We start from the raw sequence: 22568 nt of genomic DNA, 5'->3' as shown, positions 1-22568 counted from the left end.
TTCACCCCTAAAAGGGACAAAGAAGTCAGGGTATCACCGCCTCTGCAGCATCACTTTTGATCATTCTTTCTTTGATCTGTCTCTTGTTAAGTCCCCGAACTTTATGGAAATGCCTCCCTTCAGACCCCCCTTCAGAGGATTGTTCCTAGTGGTGGAAACTACTGGTACTTGCCATTGCATGGATACGATGGGCAAACAAGTGCAGCCGTTCAATTTCCTTCACACAAAAACAGGTAAAGATCAGAAAATTCTATCATTAAAAACAGCTGTAACTTCTACTTTTCCCCACATTTCAGGGATCTTTTACCGAGTCCTTGATCTCCTTGATCTCACATCAAGAAGTGCAGGATTAGACTACGAGACTGCAAAATATTACCCTGCTGAATTAATCATTTAAAGATTAAAAAAATGTCCCTGATTAAAGTCTTGTACACCCACACAGCCTTGGGTTCCTGATGATTAATACGGTTAATGATTTGCCTTCGGGTTGAGAAATAAAGCAGCTAATTTATTCTTCTGTGCTCCCGCCATCAGTCCAGTGTAGACACAAAGAAAAGGTTTGTCTGAAGTGTGTGATTATAACTGCTACAAAGCAAGACACTGTTGGCCTGTGTGCGAGAGAGGACAAAATAAACAAGAACCCAAATATTTTACGTTATATTTATTGTACCATGTCTTTATCAATGCATGTACACTCAATGTCAGCGTAACAGTCAAGGCCTGATTTAAAAGAAGCACATATGGAGAGAAGTTTCCAAAACTCTTCAAGAGGTAGACTAACTAATCCAAACATCCAAAATAAACAGTAAGTGGCCTGAAATACAAACCCATTATTCTGGTAAAGCATGTAACATGTAAAACACCCCGTCCAGAGCAAACATTACACCAGGAAACAACAGCATCACTCAGTAAGAGTGAACAGGAGTTTAAGAGAGGATTTCTATAAAGAAGATAAAGAAGTGTAAACTCTTCCTTACAGAGCCTAAAGGGAGGGTCATTTTTATAAATTGCTCCGTTAAAACCAACACTTATTTCAGCTGAGTGTCCCCAGAGTGGAACAAACATATGGCTTCTGTATTCTGCATATTTATTTATAAAGAGGTCTCTGCTGCCAGTGGCATGAAAACAGAACTAGTCTTTACTAGCCAAGAAATGATTAACGCTGTTAGCTGCCCGTAGTTAAACAGTGAAAAAGCCACAGACTGGGTTTGCTTCAGGCCTCCTGCCCCTGGGGGATCCTGGAGGGTTTTTAGCTGCAGCGCTTCGGGAGAGAGGAGAAGGGGGAGGGGGAGGGGGAGGTGGATAGGGAGGAGGGGAGGTGCTGTCCTAAGCTGATCCGTGCAGGGGGCTGCAGAGCCGACAGAAGGACAAAGTATGTGTGCAATGCAGCCATGCGGGACAAAAAGGAGAATCAGCCTGAACAAAGCAAAGCAGCAATAAGACAATGTTGGACTTTTAGATAAATAAATAAAATCAGTGTTAACAACAACCGTAAAGGGATAAATATATTTACAAGTACATGAATCAATTAATAGTTTAGAGGCAGTAAGACAAATTATTGAGTCCAATTCAGATTCCTGAAACACTGAGTTAAGTGGATTTTCCTGTTTAGATCATAAAGGGTCAGTCTTGTTTGTTTGACAGCTTCCCACTCAGCTGACCACTTCCTGTTTGCGCCACATCCTGTTTATTTTAAAAACGTCTAACAAAGTGCAATAAGATGCCACGACATGCGTTAACCCGCCTGTCCTGGTAGAAAACACAGAGGAGGCACGGCTTGTCCAGTTTGTGAGACATGCAGAGATGATGGGATTTTCACCTGGACACAAAACAGAGAGACGATGATAAATACATGTGACACTGCTGTCTGCAGACAGGATGAATTATGTGAATTGTTCTTACTTTAAACTGCACCCTGTTCTTTCTTTTATATTACATAGCAGAATTAAGATACTGAGCAAAAACAGTACATCAGACTACAGAGAAACAGAAACTCTTAATCAAACTGCCATGGAGTGCGAGAGCTGCAGTGGTTCTGCAAGTATGCAGAAATAAATATGGTCCTCAGCATATTTACTACAGCTGTGGGTTTTCAGTGTACAGGCGACTCGCAGCAACCAGCTGTAATTCTCACAAATAGTGACAGAGTAACAGACTGAGAAATTGTGAGAGGCAAAAATATTTTGACAAATGTCTGTTTCTTAGTTTTAAAAGAAAGAATCTGCCACGTTGATTTTTCTGTCAATCATAGTGGTCGCACTGTTTCAGTCCCCATCGAGAGGCTGACAGACAAAGGCTGTGCTCAGACTCTCCGAAGGGCAGGGGCAAAACATTACTGAATGAGTGAAAGCGATCAATATAACTTTATGACACGGATTTTACGCTAGTTTACAATAGATGGCAAATTATTCTGCGTTGTTTTCAGAGAATTAAAAGTAAAATTAATTGACATAAAAATGCTGTTGCATTTTATTTGTTATTGTGTTATTTTCATTCTTTAAAGGTGCCATTTCTAAGTAAAGTTGATATTTGAGTCTCATTTCCAACTCGACAAAAACTGACAAATAAGTGATCTTTACAGGTGCTGGTAGGTGGATTTTGTTAGCACTGGGTAGAGCTGGGATGGCTGTTTCCTGTTGTTTCTAGTCTTTGTGCCAAGCTAAGCTAATCAGCTGCTGGTTGAAGATTCAAAAGACAGATTTGAGAATCATGCAACTTTTGCCAGGAAAGCAAAATGTTCCTTTAGCTGCTGTCAAGGTTACACGTTTGTTGATAAATACAAATGCTGCACTTAAAATGAAATATTAACTGTTTACTGCTCTCACATTCTGATCAAAATCTCACAATAATGAGGCTAAACGGAGGTCACTTGTCTCTTGAAATTCTCAAAATATAAATATAAATAAATATATATTTTCATGTAGCAGCACTGTTTTCAAAAACATCCATATCGAGTCCTTTCCAAAGATTTATCAGGGAAGATTATCAAGCCCTCTCCCATGAGGTGCATTTCCTTTGAAACATTTATACGGCTTTAAACTGCACTGCTCACTGCTCATGTATGCAGACTTAAGCTGGTATCTGGTGGCAGTTGATCAGGCGTTAATATTACAGTGTAACTCAATGCTCGGGTCGAGCAGACTGTGGGCCTCACAACACATCTGAACAGACTGACCGTACACTGGGATAGAGCGCCTGGGAACTGTTAGGGAACAGTTTTTTAAAAACAACGTTGCATTTTTAACCTCATATTAAACATTGTTAGTATGTCTTTATTCTTAATGTTGACAGTGTGAGAAAAATATTTACCTATTTGCTTGAGAGCTCCTTCTTCATGCAGGACTTAAAAGAGGTGAACTTCTCCTCCCCTCTGACGCCCTGTGAGTGCAGAAATAGGTGTGTGGGGGTAAGAGACAGAGGGAAATACTATGAGAAGACCAGTTTCATGAGCTCCCACTAGATGGCAGTATAATTTCACAAAACTCACTAATCGCCAGCTCAGTGGTGAGATGTGTTTCAGTAATAAAAAGTGGCAGCAGTGTAATTTAGACATTATGGTATGGAGGTATTTAAGTACACCACTACCTAAAGAAAAAAGTGACATAATTAGTGCTGACTGAATGTTGTAATTAAACAGGAAAGGTGGTGTTTGTGATGCTAATAGCTGCGTAAGTGGGCTTAATTGTGTTAAAGTACCCTGTTTTGAAAACAAACATGTATTTCTGTGCTCAGCACCGACCCATATTTGCCTTTTCTCTTTAACCTGCTAAACTGACTTGACTTTGCATCCATGTGTCCGTCTTTGAGCTCTTTCTGCTGCCCTCCCAGACTGACGAGGGAGGAGGAGAGAAGGCCGACTGAGCACATTTATTCTGTCACCTTCAGTGACATCAAACAGAAACAGATGGCGTTTATATGCTGCTGTCTCACCCCGTCGGCGCGTTGCAGCCGGTCCTTCATGACACCGATGAACTCCTTGTGGCTGAGTTTATCATCACGATCTTCGTCGAAGATCTTGAAGACTGTGTTGACCAGGTGGCGGGTCAGCTTGATGCCCGTGGCCACGTAGACGGCGCGGGTAAACTCCTCTGAGAGCGAAGACAAGCAGGTGATCAGGTGAGAAGTAAACAACAACTCATGTTAAGAGGAGAGCAGCATCCGACTACCTTTAACAATTCAGCTTGGAATAAGACTAAAATCAAAGTGATATCAGTGTTTGGAGAGGGAACACGCAGCACAATTTGTGTCTGCATTGTGTTGCATAGAGCAGCCAGTCATCTCCTTTTTCTGTTATTTTTTATACATATGTATTGTAATAAAAATAAGGGCTTTATAACGAGACTGGCACTCAGTATAGCACAAACCTCCACCAATGCCCAACAGTCCTTTTTTGTACTCACTCATAGATACCAGCCACTTAAACTGGCCTGATTTTTTTCATCAAGATCCGTGCATTATTCCCTTTTTTAACAAACTTCCTATCTCACAATGTTGAAGAAAGTGAGAAAAATGGATTCTTCCCTTCATCTGGATCGGCACCAAAAGTTAACAGTTCTTATTCTGGGTCGAGTTTTTGTTGGAGCGGAGCTCCTACTCTCATAGATATCCATGCATTTAACTAATTTGTCACATTATGAGAAGGAAAAACAATAAAACTAAACTATCCAGTGACTCCAGTTAAAGTGTTATACAACTATTATGTGTGTGACTACAAACTGAGGCTTTACCTTGACCAATAGAGCGGTTGGCGAAGTTGTACATTTGCATGGCGATGGTGAAATCCTCCAGGTTGTTAAGAAACTGGAAGAAGGACCTGAACTCCTCAAAGGTGATTCCCTGCAAAGAGACAATAAAATGATGACTTTATTTCTGAAACATAAAGCTTGAGAAATGATGAAGTGCCACATAAAGCAAACTGCTGCATGTGTCAACACAGTGGAGGATAGCGCTACAGTTCACACAACACATTATGTGTCTTTCATCCTGGGGGGAATCCTTTAGTGTGTGTGGGACCTTGAAGCCATCAGATAGATAACACACCCAAACACACAAAGTATACACTGCTGGATTTTCCCCGCGCAGTATGGACACGCTGAGCTGTCAGCGGCGGGGGGAGGACTGTAGCTTTTTGGTGAGAGGTCAGCCCGTTTGCAGACTTTTCTATGGCAGATTAACCTGATACTTGAATAAACAAAAACAACAAAAGTGATGAATCCCCAAACATCTCAGGCTTGGCTGATGACTCAAACACTGAGCCTATTGATGTCCACTCAACCATCTCGCAGCTACTAGCTGCTTCTCTCGCCCAGGGCCCCACCAAACAGGCAACGCACACAGCCGAACAAATGGAGTAATGACTAATCTGTGACGCTTTGCTGTTTTAACAAGGTGAGGGCCATAAAATATCTCTTAGCCCAACGAGGAGACCCACTTGATAATAATGGAGATCTAGCAACAGGCTACTCGAGGCGGCTGAGGAGCGGGTCAGTGAGCCAAGAGGAAAAACACATTAAAGCTAAAATGAGGATGCCTCACTCAGCAGCTAATTCAGAGAGCGGTATTCAAATAAACAGACGACGGAAATACTCCCATACTCACACAAAACAATTGAAGCAACTGTAAACGAGTGCTGTTATCCCGATATTTAAACATCTGTAAAACCTGCTGCAGTTCATGTTCAGATTATGAGCTTTGTTCATTAATTTAAAAAAGTCAGGAAACCAATTACCTCCATTATCACTCATGTCTGTGAACTAAATATGATAACCAGCAGGCTGTTAGCTTATCTTAGCATGAAGACTGAAAACAGGGGGACAGAGCTAGCTTTACTCTCTCCAAAGTAAGCATCTCTCTGGGAGCACCTTTACACAATAATTACACATTATAAAGTATTTTCTTTGTTTGCTTTAGCTGTACAAAAAACAAAATATAAAAATGTCAATTTGCCTTTTTTTTTATAAAAAAAAAAAGCTTATTGCCCCAAATGTTGGACTGTTGCCCTTTAATCCCTGGAAAAAATATCCAATTAAAGTTCTAGTGTGTAGAAATGTGTGGCATCTAGTGGTGAGATTTTACATTGCAACCAACCGAATACCCCTCGCCTCACCCTCCTGTATGATGGCCACTTAAAATGCAAAACACGTGAAAAGCCCTCTCTTAGAGTCAGTGTTTGGTTTGTCTGTTCTGGGCTACTGTAGAAACATGGCGGTGCAACATTCAACCCCACAGAATAGGGCCCGCTCCTTCTGCTCCTTTTAAAAATTATTCTTAGTTTTAGTATATAAATACTATATTACATTTCTGCTAATAGATCCTCCTTAATCCTACACACTGAACCTTCAATTATTTCGACAAGATTTGTGAATCTTCTACTGCTGAAGAAAGAAGTTCATCAAGGTCTCCTGCATTTTTTGAAGCTCCAGTTGTTGATGTTATATGGGATTACATCATTATGTAAGCTGTTACTGTTATTGCATCTACCCCGTGTACTTTGAGATGAGGAATTACAGCTGTCAGAGGTAACAAGTGATAACAGAGTGAATCTGAGGAGAAAAAAAAAGGCGAACCTTTTCGTCCGGCATGCTGTGGCGGACATTTTCCAAATACCCGCTGACGTCGTCCACGTTGGTGTAGCGGAGGAGGATCTGAGCGAAGTCTTCCTCACTGATGGTGGGCAGGCCTTTGGAGTAGGAGAGGAACTCTATCTCAAGCAGCTCTGTCTGCAGGTTGTCCATGAACCTGGAGAAGCGAGACGGACGGCAGCTGCTGACAGGAAACGCCATCACCACCACCAGAAACTCGCATGCACAAAGGAACACTTAACGTAGGCACAAACAAAACCACTAAAGGTTGAGCGGTAAGAGGTTCAGCGTGGTATGAAAATGATTAACGACCTTATTACAGTGTGAGATAATGATTTTCTCAGGGACACCATGATTTATCACAGAGCAGAGAAAAAGGTGTTTCAACTCACTTGTAAAAATCTTCAAATTTCAACTCAGCTTTGCCTTTTTTCCCAAAGAAATGCACCAGAAGTGTTGTCTCTGTTTTCTCAACCACTTGCTATCAGAGAGGGAAAAAGTGAGTGCATTATTACACCTCATAGCTTTAAATATCCACCTCAGATGCAATATGTTCTATATAGTCAAATAAATGGAGCTAATCACAGCAATGGTTCAGTCAAATATTGAGTAAAGTCTTCAGTTTGAGCAGTCAGAATGAGCTGTTTTGTTACATACAAGCGTATCATGGTAACACCTGGTAAACATTAACAATGACTTTGATTCAACATGCTGAAAGTAGAGATGTTAGTTAATGGCCATACCCAGATTCTGCTATTGAATAGTTACTCAGAGTTAATGCTTAATTTTTCACTGTGCCTGAAACCAAACCTGCTCGATACGAAGACGTGCCATGCAACAGATTCATTAAACATGCTACAGAGGAAAAAATAGAGGAGCTCTTTGTGAGTACATCTATAACTTGCTCCCCAGTGCTCACTAACAGGGAACCTACAGGAGTTTTTATGAGAAACAAATCAGTTAAGTCAATCATAACCTGGTGCTTATCATTACTGAGTAACTAAAGCAATGAAGAAATATCTGGCTACCTCAGTGAGATCAGAAAACAGAACTTGACTTGTGCCACGTCTCAGAACATCCCACATGCCCCGGGCCTCCACATGCTGACTGCCTTTTTTAAGAACCTGTAGCAGCAGTTGGAGCACAGCTGTTAGAAAATACATCTCACACATGTAACTGAGATTAGGAAAAAGGAAGACGGACAAACATGGACAATGCACACTGAGGACAGAAGAGTCAGACAAATGTAGCAGGAGACAAAAAGTCAGACAGGAGGGACAGACATTCAGACGGGAGCTGACAGCGGTGTATCTGAGGGGCCCATCAGCCCTGACGTGAGCCTGCTCTGCAGCGATGCATGCAGCCTCTTGGCAGGACACCGAGCCAACACAGCTAACACATGGACAAAGCATGCAGGGCGTGAGAGCTAAAGGGTGATTCATGCCAGGTTAACTATGTGACTGATCCCACCCAGGCCATCATCATTTGATGCTACTCAGTGAGGTAAATGCAGGTTATCAGACACCTCTCTACTGTTGGGAAACTTTTTCTGGAGCAATTTAGTCTGAGATTGTAAGTCTAAATATAAAAGATGACGCTGCAGATTTGATCAATAAGCTAAAACACACAAAACCCCAACACATTTCCTGCTCAGGGTTTCCGAGTAAAGAAGCCACTCTGCTATTTTTCTCGATGAGGTCACGCTCCTGATCTTGGATTAACCAATCATTATTGTTATTACAGTTTACGCTGCTCCCTGCAGTCTCCCAGCTGCGTGGGACTACTATAACTACAGCTGCACTGAAACACAACTGTCAACAACAATTTTCTTGTAATTGGGGCCATGTGCAATAAAAAGATCACAGGAAATCGAGTAGTAAGGAAACACTTGGATTTCTAACTCGCAGTTATAAACCATGTTGGTGTGTCTCGCTCTCAATCTGTTCTTTCAGTCAAGATGTTTCTCATGTGACCAACCAGAAACAGCAAGTCGACGACGACACGCGTTCTTAGGAATGGCTTGTTCCATTTCATAATATTTATTTATCTTACTTTTTTTTTTTTTATTTCGCTTGAAGGGGATTGTGAGACAGCTGATAAAACAGCTCTTCCTCTGCACCTCGTCGCTTTTCACCAGAGAGAGAGATTTACGACATGATCCCACAGCTAATTACGGAACAACTCTTTAATGCGCCGCGCTGTTCCCATCTCATCCCATGAAAAGATCCTGATACACTTGTAATTAGAATTTGCTGGGGAAAGCCCAACCGCAGCACTGAAGACATGCCTGTTATGTGTTTTTGAAAAGGTTTGACTTTTGAACTTTTTGCTGGAAAGTTACCTACAGTAAGTCAGGAGGAATCAAAACAAAACAGACACACCTCAAGGGAAAGTCTTCAAACAGCGCTCTGAAAAGATGGGTCTGTCCCTCTGTTAGCTGGAGGCTCTTCTCTATGTGTGTGTGTGTTAAATGTTTTCTCACAGTGCTGCTTCTCCTCTCTGACTGGCATCTTCATGGTCAAACCCATCACAAAAGGTAACCTGAACCAAAATACCACTCCTCAAGAAACTGTAAAAATAAAACATGGGGGTCTGGGCAAGCTGTTGTCAGTCTTCAGGTAAGAGCTTTTTGAAGTGGAATCTCTTGCCCGACGCTGACAAAAGGCGAGAACATAAATCATCTGCGGTGCACCCCCTATACTACCACACACACACACAAAGACAATATGTCAGATAATGTTGAAGCGCACAGTGGTCTGTTTCAATTCCAGTGAGTGTGAATGAGGTTATCTGGTGTTAACAGACACAAATACGGGCGGTGTCAGCCCCTGAGATACATGTGTGTTTTCTGTGCTAACTCACTATGCAAAAACATTGTCAGGTTAGGGGGAGCGCATGCCAAAAATACATGCAACAAGCAGAACAGTTCATTTTTCCTTCAGGGAGAGAGAACAATACATACAGTGTGCGGCTGGGATTTGTGATGACCGTACAGCTGCAGGCTCTGAAACGCAAAGAGAGATCAGAAAGAGGAGACTCATTTATAATTCACAAAGTATTTTAGAGCAGGAAGATGGATGGAAATGAGTTTTTAAGCTGTCGATTGAAGTTGTAGCTGTCTTCATCTTCAGCTCTGTCTTCTTGCAAAGCATCATTATATTTCCAAATCTAGAGTACCCATTCTAATGATCTTTTTGAAGCTCATACGGGCTTCAGATTAATGCGAGACCGTCCAGAGATGCTAACGTTTGTCCTGGCAGAGTAAGCTCCTCCATGTTGTGTTTGTGCGATAAGACCTCAAAGAGTTGCTCTTATCGCTCCATTCAGCTCTCCCTGTTTACATCCACCTGCATGCAGCTTAAGATGGCCCTAAAGAGATGAAAGCCTCAGGCATGTTTTACCCTGTATGACCACATTAACCTCTGTGCAGCCTGTCTTCTATCTAGGAACTCTGCAAGTGTAATGTCATGTCATGTAAGACACTAGCCCCATTCACGCTGCCCTTTGAGTACAGGAATCATGCGCCGATTCTCCGCATCGTCCTCTGTGTGAAAGTTTCAGGTGCGGAGAGGGGGAACAGTTTCGCTGCGGCTCTCATCCGCCTCCGGAGGTAGTATCAGAGTCGCAGCAGAGGCGAGCCAGCGTCTGTGTGAATGGATAAGCCGGAGCCGCGGAGCGGGGGCATGTCGGTCTGATGGTGTTCACAGTCTGACAGCTAAACAGATCCTTCACTCGTCAAATAAAAGAAATGACCCGCAAAGCAACATTATAGGACCAAACAACAGTAATGTGGTAACTGGTAGTGTCTTTGGCAACTTACATGAGGAAAAAAATACCGCATATAAACAGTCAGCGGGTACATGGTTAGAATAACAGGTGGACACCGGGGAAACACACAAACATGGAGAGCAGTAGATTGGATTTACAAACACCCCCAAGGTTGAAGCTGGAATTTGCACACAATAGACCAAAACAATGGGCAAAAGAGGCTAAAAAACAAAAAGATGAGGGGAACTGCAATGACTGGGTTAATAATCACCAGCAACACCTTTATGCATAGTCATTTGTTACATTGTTAGTATAAAAAACTGATTACAGCAGCTTTAATAACTGTTAAAAAGCATTTGAAAGCAAATCATACCTGCTGGTCAAATCTTTGCACGTCTTCAGCAACTTCCTTTCTGTCCTTTTTCTTACGGAAAATTTCTCCCAGCTGGTGAGAAGATGATAAGTTATTATGCCGAATGTAACGGATCAAATGCATTTAACAATACCTGAATTTCAAGAAGGGGCTCTTACCACCAAGAACTCCCTTTTGTCCACCATTTCATTCCCATCTGCATCAAACATGTTGAAAGCGATCCTGAAGCCTGCATGGGGCTCTGAAATCAAACAAAACAAGAATCACATGAGACACCTTTTAAACTCGAAATCATTTTAAAGATAATTCTGCTTAAAATAAATACTGACTTGTTAAAATGCAGAGCAGGAAGAGGTACTCTGTGTAACTGATGACACCTGGGAAAAAAAATAAAGATTTGTCAAGCTGGGAAACGAAAACCTAAATGTTCCCTTTTCCACACAGAACAGCATCAAACAGCATTAACCAGTTAGCTCAAGATGTTTACAGATGTTCAAAGTCATCCGCCCGAGATGAATAAGCCATCCGAAGAAACAGTGCACGCCTTCAGACAAGAGTAATCTTCTCGCGCTCACTGATAACATCTTAAAAGGTGCCTTTTCCTTCATGCTTGGTGTTCCCCTCACACAAACACAGGCTTTACAACTGAGCTGACCTATCTGGACACAAACCCAAACAAATTTAAGGCCCACGGCTTCTGATCGTGTTTGGGTAACAAGGTGTAATACATTCTCAAGTGATCTGTCACTGATTGAGAATGGCCGATTCAGGTTTTGTGTCGCGTCCTTCAGCTCCCTTTGTTGTGTGACACGGAGAAGGGAAGAGTAAGTGTCAGGAGACATCTCAGTCGACTCGGGAGGCTTCTCCCCTCTGACTCTGAAAGCATTCCCAAGCTTTTGTTTGCTCGGGAAGATAGAGAATCGAGCGCAGATAGTTCTGGGTGAGTGCTCGTGGTGTTATGGGAAAAGAATTCAGGTAGAGGGTTTGCTGCAGGGAGATATTTCCAGAGAGAGGGACAAAACTAGCACACAGAGATGTCATTTTTACTTCTACATTTGCCCTGGAGGCTTAAACTCTGCTGCTAACAAGATGTAGAAGTCAGTGAAACACATGTACAGGCTGAGGGGTGAAAGAGAATTAGCAATGCGTGCCATTCGACTAAGTTCATCAAAAAAATCCCCACGCGAAGTGCTCCATCCTCTCGCCCCAGCTCTCTCTGTTTGGCAGGTACAGCCCTATAATGACAGCAGATCTCCAGCTTCAAAGCCTTTAAAGCTTAAATGGGTTGAAGAGAGAAAAAAAACTTTTAAGATTCCAGCCATGTTTCACCAATACCACACACCTTCAGTCCTGGAGGGAGCCGCCCCCCTCCCTCCTCCCTGTGAGCCTCAGAGCTCAAGTAGATGTTGTTAGACAATACAAAGAATTCCACAGAAACACTTCATACAGAGTGGCAGTCCCGGAGATGTAATCCAATGCCATTCTTAGGCTTCATAATGTCCGTGGTGATCAGGGGGGTGGCCAGTGGGACATGTCTCAACATAGCTGGGTTCAAACAGCTCCCTCATTCTCTAAAGCAGCGCTTTGTTCACAGATCAATCCAGTCCTTTTTTTCCTGACAAAGCCGCAACGTTTAACAGGAGGATTAAAAGCCCCAAATCCCGGCATTGGCACTTAGCTAAAGCAACAGAGGAGAGAGCAGAACAGTGAGATCTGATGCTCCACTGGCTCGTATGACCTGCGGAGCGGGAGTGTGCAGGCCCAGGTGGGAAAATTTAAAAATCTTCACTCACGCTGACAACTTCATTTTATTCATGCAACTTTAGTTTGAATTAAAGGGGCAGTTCACCCCCAGATCAAAAACACACATTTTTCTTCTTACCTCTGTTGCTATTTATCCACTACAGGGTTTGAGTTGCAGTTGTAGAGATGTCTGCCATCTCATGAATATAATGGAAGTAGATGGCACTGGCTCGTGGTGCCACCAAAAAAAAAAACATCTTTTTCCAGAAGTACACCTGCCTAGAAGGAAGTGTGCACCTATGATTTCTGCAAAGAGACATTGCTGTTCATTTTTCAGATGTGCGCTTTAGCAACTGTGTGCTATCCGAGTGCCATCTAGGCCCATTATACTGGAGAGTAGACAGACATCTCTTCGGCAAATATCTCCAAAACTCTTCAACTCACACCAAAATAACCTGTGATGTATTTGTAGAGGAAAAATATGCACTCTTGATTTTTGGGTGAACTGTTCCTTTGAGGTTTGCAGGTGAAGAATGAAGAATGAGAGTTATTTCATGAACTCCCTTAAAGGTCATCAAATTTGAAAAATAATACAACTACAGAGCTTGTAGAAAGGTGTAGAACAAAAGTATATCTTTTCATGAAAAACATTATTATGATTATGAATTAATAATCTAAAATAAACTGTGGGGTCCGAAATGATTGTTTTGTTTATGTCTGTGTAAGAATGGTGGCTCCAGCTTCTAACAAGGTTTGTCAACCAATAGTATGACACAGCTGGTGTCACGGGGTATCTGTGTTTCGTCAGCATCAAGTGTCAAAAAACATAAAAGTGGGTGAACTAGCTAATGCAAGGTTAGGCAGTGCAACAATCAGACAACCACTTGAGTGGGCAGATGATTCAAACAAGACCGGCTGAAGGGGGAAGATGGAGTGCTGCATTTAGTGGCTGGATGTTAACAGGAACACCATTAAACACATTATTAGCCTTTATTTTGATCGTCCAAAAGTTTTGAGCAATTTCCAGTCTCTGAGAAGTTTTCTGAAAAAATACACTTTAAATTAATTAATTCCAATTAGTTGATAATGACACCTAGAGTCAGCTCAGGTAAACATGCAAAATTGTGAAATGTGTCTACAAACAAGCATATGTTCCACATATATGGGCAATAAAGTTTCCAAAAACAAATGAATAATTCTTGTTTCATGATGTTTTCATGATTTATATATTGGTATTGGTATCGTTTACTGAGCAATATGAAAACTGTTTTTTTAAGAGCTTAAAATGCAGAAACAGATTCTTGTGATAATTTATAATTATCAAATTCATGGTAAGTTTACTCTTTCATGTCATGTTCATGTCATTTTAGATTAAAAGTTTATTGTTAAACTGTAAAATATCCTGCCGCTGTTACAAATACTTATCAAGTGTTTGATAACTACATTTGAGGCTCGCTCCAAAATGTGTGTATGTCAGCCGATACATCAATATCAAAATTTTCCACCTCCTGATATTTGTATTGGCATGGGCCCCAAAAATCCAGTATCGGTCAAGCTTTGGCTTAAAATGAGCTTTTCTTCCAAGTAAATTCCTCCTCTCCCTATAATTAGCACCAAATTATATACTTCTTTCCAGCAAACTTTGGGCATTTTTAGCAGAGAAAGCAGGGAAGACAATTATGTGTATTATCAATGGAGCATTCCCTCCTGCAGAGGTTACTTGAGAATAAATCTAAAACATGTTGCCAGACTGATGGAGAGATAAGATAGTTTTTACAACACACTCACTGGATTATATGAGGTCGACATGCACAACAGAGCACACTGTGAACGGGACATAGAGGCCTTTGAAAAAATAAAAGCATAAAGGGGAATTACTTTAAATTCAATGGATTTATGTGGCGGGTTACTTCACCTCGTTCACGAAGATTTCTAAACAGATTAGATGATCCTTTCCAAACAGGTGGGGTATCAGCCAGCATCTTGTCTAAATCCTGCGAGAATAGAAGAAAATCACTCACTTATTTCTAATTCCCAGTTAATCGCGACGTAATGCAGTGTTTGTTGGAGGTTTTACAGGATGAAGAGTAGATTCTGCTCACCTTTGTGGTGAGGGACTTCCTTGTTCTGCTACCTAAACAAAACAAGGTTAACAGTTAGCGGATGATAAATGACACCTGACTCGTAATAATACATTTAAAAGGTGAATTCTGTGTTAGGAATACAGAACCAGGAAACAAAAGTGAAAACTGGTGTTTACGTGGACAGAAACACAAGCTGTTTATCTCCGTGAACACATTCCATTGGTCAATAAAGCAGAAGATAAGGTGGACGCGTTGTAAAAAAAAATCACATCGATAACAGTGACAATAACCCTCCAGCGACACATTTTAAAGCCCGCGTCTAAAGCTGGGATTATGATTGCCTTGTGATGGCCTGCTCTCCTCCACAGTGAGGTGTCTGAGTGAGCATGTGGAGATAAAAGGAGGATATCGTCCTCAATGTTCATGTATTTGATGCTTTCTATTAATGTTTCATAGCCTGCAAACGCTTATGGATGTAATATGAATTATTTAAGTGACAGCACTTTAACTTTTGACTCAAATGGTTCACTTCTAAACTCCACCGTCCTCTGCGTAATGTCTCTAAAATTAAACCATAAGTGGGCACGTCCAAGGCTTTCCTAAACGTCTATAAGAATGAGAAAAACACATCCATTTTTACAGCTATTATATGGCCTTAAAACACCATGATTGCTCAAGCCATTAGCCACCAGAGAACAATGACGCACGGTATGCTAACACATTAGTGCTCCTTATTTTCCTTTTTCATTAGCTGCCAGCGAAGACATATCTAAAAGATTACAGCAGGCCACACACCTAAAATCATAATCAGAATGTCTTATCATTACATTTATGACATCCATGCTAAGTTGTTTGGTCTCTCTGGCTCTCTGCGAGGTTGTTGCCACATAAATGAGCCATAAAAGTGGGGTTGCTGGTAAAGATGTCTATCTTTATGCAGGTGTTATGACTGAGGCTCTTCAAGCCACAACTTATTGTCCGATGACACTTCACGGGCCTTCAGCTACAAGATCCAGGACAAAACAACAACAGTGGGTTGTTTTTCAATCTCATGGTATTGAGGATGAAGGAGCAGGGGGTTTATCTGATCACTTGACGGAAGTGTAATTAGGCAACTGGCTGATGGCAAATGTGGCTGATATCTCCAAAGAGCTACAAAGATTAGAAAGGCAGTGTAACATTACAGAGTCAGAGGCCACCTTCTTTAAAAAATTATTGATAGCAAAGATTTGAAACTAATTTTAGCACTCATTTATAGACAGTCAAAGGGAAACTGAAGGAACAGGAACTTTTATAGGAACCCAGGAACCTTCTTAAACTCAACAACTTGTGCTTCAACAATTGAAACTGAATTAAATATGGTTCCTCTCACATAGTTCCTGACCTCCCCTAAAAGTAATTTCTCTGGAGACAGCATTTTCTGACGGGTTTACGAGTTTACAGGGCTGAATGTCGCTCACTGATCAAACACATCAAGTCCAGGCTTCTGCAACTGCTGTACAGATATTACACCAATCAACCACAACAATAAAGGGACAGCTGAAGTGAATAACAGCGATCATTTCGTAACAATGTTTTCATTGGAAGTCTTGGGTTCTGTCATTCACATAGATGCCACTTGACATCATTGCAGACCAAGTACAACTCCTCATGGCAGTGTCCCCTGCAGCAGGACAATGCACCCTGCCACACTGCAGAAACTCCTCAGGACTGGCCCGAGGAACATGAGAAAGAGCTCAAGGCGTCAACCTGGCCCCCGAATTCTCAAAACACTCAGCAGTTTGTCGACTTTGGAGACAGAAACAAGCTCTGTACGTATCCACTGAATCCATTCATTACATTCGAACTCAGGAACAACGCGTTGATGTTTTCTCTTGTATGAATATTGTGACACAAAAGATCTAATCCAGTGTTGTTCTAATCTGTCTAATCTTTAACGTTAGTCAGATGTGTGGAAATCAAGCAGGAATTCAGACACTGGACTTTGGTTCCTCGTTTACTTCCTGAGTTTAGTTCTCGTGGCTTCAAAGCTCCTGGAACCATTTGGCCAAAAATGGGCTTAACATCAGAAGGGCTGCAACTAATGATTACTTTCACAAATCAATCTACTGATTATTTCCAGGATTAATTGTTTGATCGCTCACACTCACAAATCCCATGGTGACATCCAAAACACCAAAAACATTGAACTTACGCTGATGACAGATGGGAAAGGAGTAATCCTTACATTTAAGACGGTGTCAAAAAAATTGTGTTAATTAATTTATTGTCAGTGGACTAGCTGATTGATTGTGAGTAATAGGAGTACACTCACTTTTGGGTTCATTCAAAGTGATGGACTCGATGAAGTTGAGTGGCGTCATGTAGAGCTGGCCGTCGCACTCCACTGAACTGAACAGGCGAAATCTGTTTTCATAGGATGACATGTACACATCTCCATCATCCAGACCATAGCTCCTCGCCTGTAAACACACACACACACACACACACACACACACACACACACACACACACACACACCATCATGAAATACTGCAACTCATCTAAATAGTGATAATACTGTCTGAAAGATGCTTTTTATGAAATCCACTGAAGCTTTTCTTGTCACGAAAAGCCTCGCTCACAGGGAACAACAAAGAGGCCCGAGCTTTAATTCAGTAATGGGGCGCATGTTATGTCAGCCCTACTTTTCATCCCCGAGCACCAGATAATGTCCCTACAACTGTTCAAACCCAGCCAGATCAGAAGGCTGGACTGGTGAAGACAGAGTGGATCTCTCTGTCCGGTGGCACCGTGCCAGGTCCACTGGGCACAGAGCAAACACCCAGGGAATGTGTGCCCCCCTCTGCTTAACCATTAAACCCCCTCCAACCACCCCCACCTCTCATCAAATGTCAGCCCCTCCGCCAAGTCCCAGTGTCCAGTTTCCTGTGTCCCTGGATTCCTGCTGCCTGTGGACACCAGTCAAGGTTCCCTTAGATTAGAAACAAGGAATCTTCTGTCGCTACAAGTGCAAACTAGACCTGGTTTACATGGTTTACATGTTTGTTTACATCCCCTGTGATCCGTGAGAATGGTGTCAACAATGTCAGCACGTCTGAGCTAAAGAGACTTACTGTAGAAGTGCTGGTATGTAGGCTAACAGGGCCAAACACACAATGTACAGTGGGTGGACAAAATAACTTGAACATCAGACATAATGCAAAAAAATACAATAATGCTGCAAAAAACCTGTTTAAAGCCAATAATTGTTGCTGAAATGATTAAACAATTAATGTATCAATTATGCTGTTTGTCATATATTGTCATATGTATTACTGTTTGTCCATTACATATTGTCTTACATGTACTGTGTGTATTTTCCTCCTTTTATTATGTCTGCCTTTGGAAATTGGGGATAAATAATGATTTTTTTATTTTAATTTCAATAGACACAGCACTTTAAATAACGAGGGGGGGAAGCATTTTTCAAGAAAATACGTCAGTGTTCTCTGGTGTCCCGGGATCTAACAAATTACTATTTTTATGACTTTCAGTCACAAAACCTCTCAAAGGTCTCACAACAAAGTAGTTTTTTATTCCACAAGTATTGCTGAAGTTTTGAGTCAAACATTATTTATCTTTTTTGTAGAATGAAACAGATTAATCATCGTTTCAGCTCTAAAATAGATCGGATACACTGTCAACTGGTTCAAGTTTCTCAAATGTGAGGATTTGCTGTTACATGTCTCCATAAGTTGAATATCTCTTGGTGTGTGACCGTTATTTGAACAAAACGAGCAAACGAAGAAGTCACTGAGCTCTCGGAAGTCGTGATGTCACTAGTTTTGGACGTTCTCTGGACTAAACAATTAATCAGTTATTCAAATAAATAATCAATATATTGCTCACTTTCAAAAAGTAATTCGTTGGAGTTATACTTATGATATTATAATGCCCATCCTAGATGTTTCACAGCCATATTTTGTCCACCCCTGTAGCTACCTAGGGTGGCTTAAATAATAGGAACATCTTAAATCTGACATCAACAACGTCACCAAGATTTGATTTAAAAACTTTCTGATGCGGTTTGAAGAAAAATAAAAAAAGAAACACAGCCAGGTGTTCTTGTTATTTTGTTGAACACCTAAAATATGTAAATACATTATAATTATTGAATAGATATATCTATTTTCTCCTAGTTTTCTTGAGGCGAACATTACTTATGCCTCATACGTGCAGAAATATCAGCAAAACCTTCAGCTATGACAGCAATTAGTCTAGGTCACGTGCTCTGTGAACTTCCGCTGACCGTTTTGCCACTTCAGCACCAAAGGTCGAGGACAGCTCCTCGTGGTGACGACACATTTACCTTATTGTACTTTCACGTGCACTATATGACGTCAGCTAATTGTGTTGGAAGTGCAGCTCCGGTCAGTGTTCACGTAAACCGGAGCGTGTTGACCGGCTGCTGGTGTTTTTTTTCTGCGTGACCGTGTGTCAGCCGAGTGATGTCAGCTTCACAGATGTCCACTGTACCTTATCGCTGGCAGAAACTGACGGCAGCGGCAGATGACGGAGCCGAGCCTCGACGCGGCTCCTCAGCCCGGAGCCCGAGCCGTAATAGGCGGCTCCGGCCGCGGCGGTGACGCAGGCTCCGGCTGCGACCACCTTCAGCACCTTTGTCGCCGTCGAGCCGCTTCGTTGTTCCCGCGGCGCAAACGTCGCTGTTTTGGAGCTGAGTGAATGTGTAAGCCTGCGCAGGGCAGCCATGGCTGTTTACACTAAGGTGTCGTAACCACCAACACACACACACACACACAGACGCGCGCGCGCACAGACAGGGCAGAGCAGCTCGAGCCCTGCTGCTCCGAGCTCGCGAGAAATGCCGTGGGTATTTCAGGTCGCTTGGGGATTTTAAGGCGTGATTTGGTGAGAGTGAAGGAAATGTTCAAAGCTTTGCACAAACGCGCAAACACAACACTTAAATACGTCTCGACTCTTTTTAAAGTGTCAAATGTTTCGTGTTTACATATTTAATTTGAATTTAAAGTGTGTAAGTGCTCAGTTCAAGCCCACCACCAACTCTCTCTCTCTCTCTCTCTCTCTCTCTCTCCCTCTCTCTGTCTGTCTCTTATTTTATGCCTTGGGAGAAGGAAAAATCTATCTGCCAGGGCACGTCTCAACTGTGACAGCCCCGCCCATTACTCGTCCTGTGGTTTTGCACCTGCCTCACCACCCCTGCCACTTTGAGCGGAAAACCTTCCAGGAGCTCCTCTACCTGCACTGCAGCGTTTATCCAGCCCTCACTCCTCAATCCTGCCCGGCTCCACTGAGGCATCACCATCCGCTGTGGACAGGTATGCACCATGAGGGCTGTCTGAGCAGCGACAGAAGGAGGAATCGGTGCGGGCAGCTGCGGAGGTTTACTGAGTGTTTCATGTGAGGAGGGGGGAGGAATCAGTGCATGTGCTAAGTAACGGAGGAGGTGGACGTAAACATGCAGTAAGTGACGGTGGCAACCAGGTAGGCTTACTACGCAAGAGCGCTCCCTCCGGACCTCCTCACTGAACTTTACCCGCTGAGCTTTGACGCGATGGCTGCTGCTGCTGCTGCCACTCTGGGGGAAGTTGGAGGCGTCTTGCACGGCATCGATGGTGTCGCACAGGTCGGGTCCCATTTCCTGCTGACCCCGTTTGGGGACAGTCCGACGCTGCTGGGCGAGCACCTCATACCCGGGGACAGGCTGTCCCGGAGCACCACGGCGGATTTAACGCACCTCAAAGGGATCCTCAGGAGGAGACAGCTGTACTGCAGAACTGGATTTCACCTGGAAATACTTCCGGACGGCACTGTGCAAGGCACGAGGAAGGACCACAGTCGATTTGGTAAATAAAATTCAATTTGTTTTGGCAGCAAAAGATAGAAGAAAGTGGCCAAATTATTAGAGTAATGAGCAACAAGGAAATAATGATTAAAAAACCCATCTTATGATATAATCCTGTTATAATGTTGAGTTGAATTTGAACTTTTGAGCGTCTATAATATGATTCTTTCATCTCTGTCAAAGTCTGAACTGAACAACTGTGTTATTCTTCTCCAGGTATTTTGGAGTTCATAAGCCTTGCTGTTGGGTTGATAAGCATTAGAGGGGTGGACAGTGGACTCTACCTGGGGATGAACGACAAAGGAGAGCTGTATGGCTCTGTAAGTACACCTCCGCCTATTCATGCTGCCTAAATCCCTGTGGTGATGCGCATGCAGCCTTTTTTCTTTTCACATATTTGGAGAATTTGATTTACAGGAAGATAAATTTAGAGAAGTAATGAAACGTGTCTTCAGCCAGGACTTGTCTTATGTTGTGCCCTGTTGTTTTCAGGAGAAGCTCACGGCCGAATGTGTCTTCAGGGAGCAGTTTGAGGAGAACTGGTACAACACGTACTCGTCCAACCTCTACAAACACGGAGACAAAGGGACGCGTTACTTTGTGGCATTAAATAAAGACGGGACACCAAGGGATGGGACTAAATCCAGGCGGCACCAGAAATTTACACACTTCCTGCCCAGGCCTGTGGACCCTGACCGTGTGCCAGAACTGTACAGGGATATCCTGGGACACAGCTGAGACCCGGAGCCCTGGTCCAGTTCAGGAATAGCTGCTAAAGCCCTGGCAGGCAGGGAGCAGAGAAGAGAAGAGAAGAGAAGAGGGACGCAGGCATGGGGATGATGTGGCCGGTGCAGGCTGGTGGACATCAGCCCGAGCAGCAGGGATAAAGGTACAGTCCGGGGGCCTCTTGTAGGAATGCACGGGCCATCTCTCAGCAGCCAGGAAGACAGGCGAGAATGTCTGCACACTCGGCATGAGGGGGTCGTTTGTTTTAGAGGATAGACGACCCTAAAAAGTACCTGCGTGGAATAGGAGAGGGATGGGAAGCGGCGCTGGATGGTCGGGGAGCGTCTCCTCTGGTCAGCTGACGTGGAGCCCGAGGGAATCATGAATGGTACTTTTAATTTGGTGTCAGAGAGCTGTAGTTTGTTCAGAAGGACTTTGAAGGAATTCTGTTTTTATTTCTTACCTGTGTGTAGACCTGTTTGAAAAGAGAAAAAATATGTAACAATTTATTTATTCATTTTAGATACATATATTTATGTTATATATTTATTTATTTGAGAATATATTTTTACAGTTATATACATGCAATATAGAGAAACCACTAGAAACTGTATCGATTATATAAAGACTGACACACTGTACCATTATGTCTTTTATTCTGAAAAACAAGCTCCGCTAGTGATAACTTGTAATATGACAACAAATATTGGCAAAATTTGGAAAAGATCCCCACATCTGAAATGCATTTAATCACAATATGACCACTGTGAATCAACTCTTTTTAAATCCTTGTAATGTTGACGTATTAATTCCAAGCAAACTACTGTTACATGTGTTACAGGAGGAATCTGAAGTCAACAAACTGATGATACAAACAATAAATTGCTCAAAATGTGATCAAAATGCTTTTTTTTTTGTCAGAGATGAAGATATGTGACCAGTTATTACCAAACTTCCTTTAAAAAAGGCACATTTTTACTTTCAACAGAGCGATATTTATTTTTAAACAAGTGGACACTTTACTGGTTGCTTTTGTCTTTCAGAGTTTAAACATATAAACCTGCTTACGAGACCAATGTTGTCTTTCTTTATGGACACACTTATGCCGAGGGACGAGTCGTAGACCTGGTGCGGGCATAAAAACTTCAAAGCCTCCCTCCTCAATCGTTTGAATGTCGAGGCTGCGCAACGACGCGATCGGGGCCAAATAAAATGTGACCTTTAGCTCGGGCCCAGCAGCATTAGCAGCTGTATAAAAGTGGAGGTCAGAGCGATAAGGATGAAGTAACCTCTGCTGACGGTTTGAGGTCAGTAGACCTGTTGAAACGTCTTATGATGGAAGTCAAGGTGGCCAAGACATTTTTAGTTTATTCTCTTTTTTGCACACAATTTCTGTTTGTTTGTGTTAAAATGTTTAATAGAAGGAT

At 42.4% G+C, this 22568-nt stretch overlaps 2 protein-coding genes across 3 annotated transcripts; one reads left to right on the top strand and one right to left on the bottom strand.

Moving 5' to 3' along the window:
• Positions 1-646: 646 nt before the first annotated feature.
• On the bottom strand, positions 647-19384 carry micu3b (mitochondrial calcium uptake family, member 3b). Of its 2 annotated transcripts, XM_084352889.1 has the most exons (15): positions 19068-19384; positions 16864-17011; positions 14568-14599; positions 14381-14459; positions 11052-11099; positions 10881-10963; positions 10723-10794; positions 9544-9585; positions 7610-7705; positions 6974-7062; positions 6567-6738; positions 4728-4836; positions 3931-4088; positions 3310-3378; positions 647-1819 (listed from the first exon to the last, which is right to left on the bottom strand). In XM_084352889.1, the coding sequence occupies exons 1-14, from the start codon at positions 19299-19301 to the stop codon at positions 3310-3312; spliced, it is 1431 nt and encodes a 476-aa protein (XP_084209015.1). In that variant the 5' UTR covers positions 19302-19384; the 3' UTR covers positions 647-1819. The 2 variants fall into 2 exon arrangements, with proteins under 2 accessions (XP_084209015.1, XP_084209016.1); XM_084352890.1 differs by lacking the exon at positions 7610-7705.
• Positions 19382-22032, top strand: fgf20b (fibroblast growth factor 20b). The gene is made up of 4 exons (XM_084352891.1): positions 19382-19460; positions 19685-20416; positions 20632-20735; positions 20908-22032. Exons 2-4 carry the CDS (start codon positions 20125-20127, stop codon positions 21151-21153), a joined length of 642 nt encoding a protein of 213 aa, XP_084209017.1. The 5' UTR covers positions 19382-19460; positions 19685-20124; the 3' UTR covers positions 21154-22032.
• Positions 22033-22568: the final 536 nt, after the last annotated feature.

Source organism: Pagrus pagrus (genome assembly GCF_965226575.1).
Source record: "Pagrus pagrus genome assembly, chromosome: 5".
Lineage (NCBI taxonomy): Eukaryota > Metazoa > Chordata > Actinopteri > Spariformes > Sparidae > Pagrus > Pagrus pagrus.
This window is presented reverse-complemented; position numbering and strand designations above follow the sequence as displayed.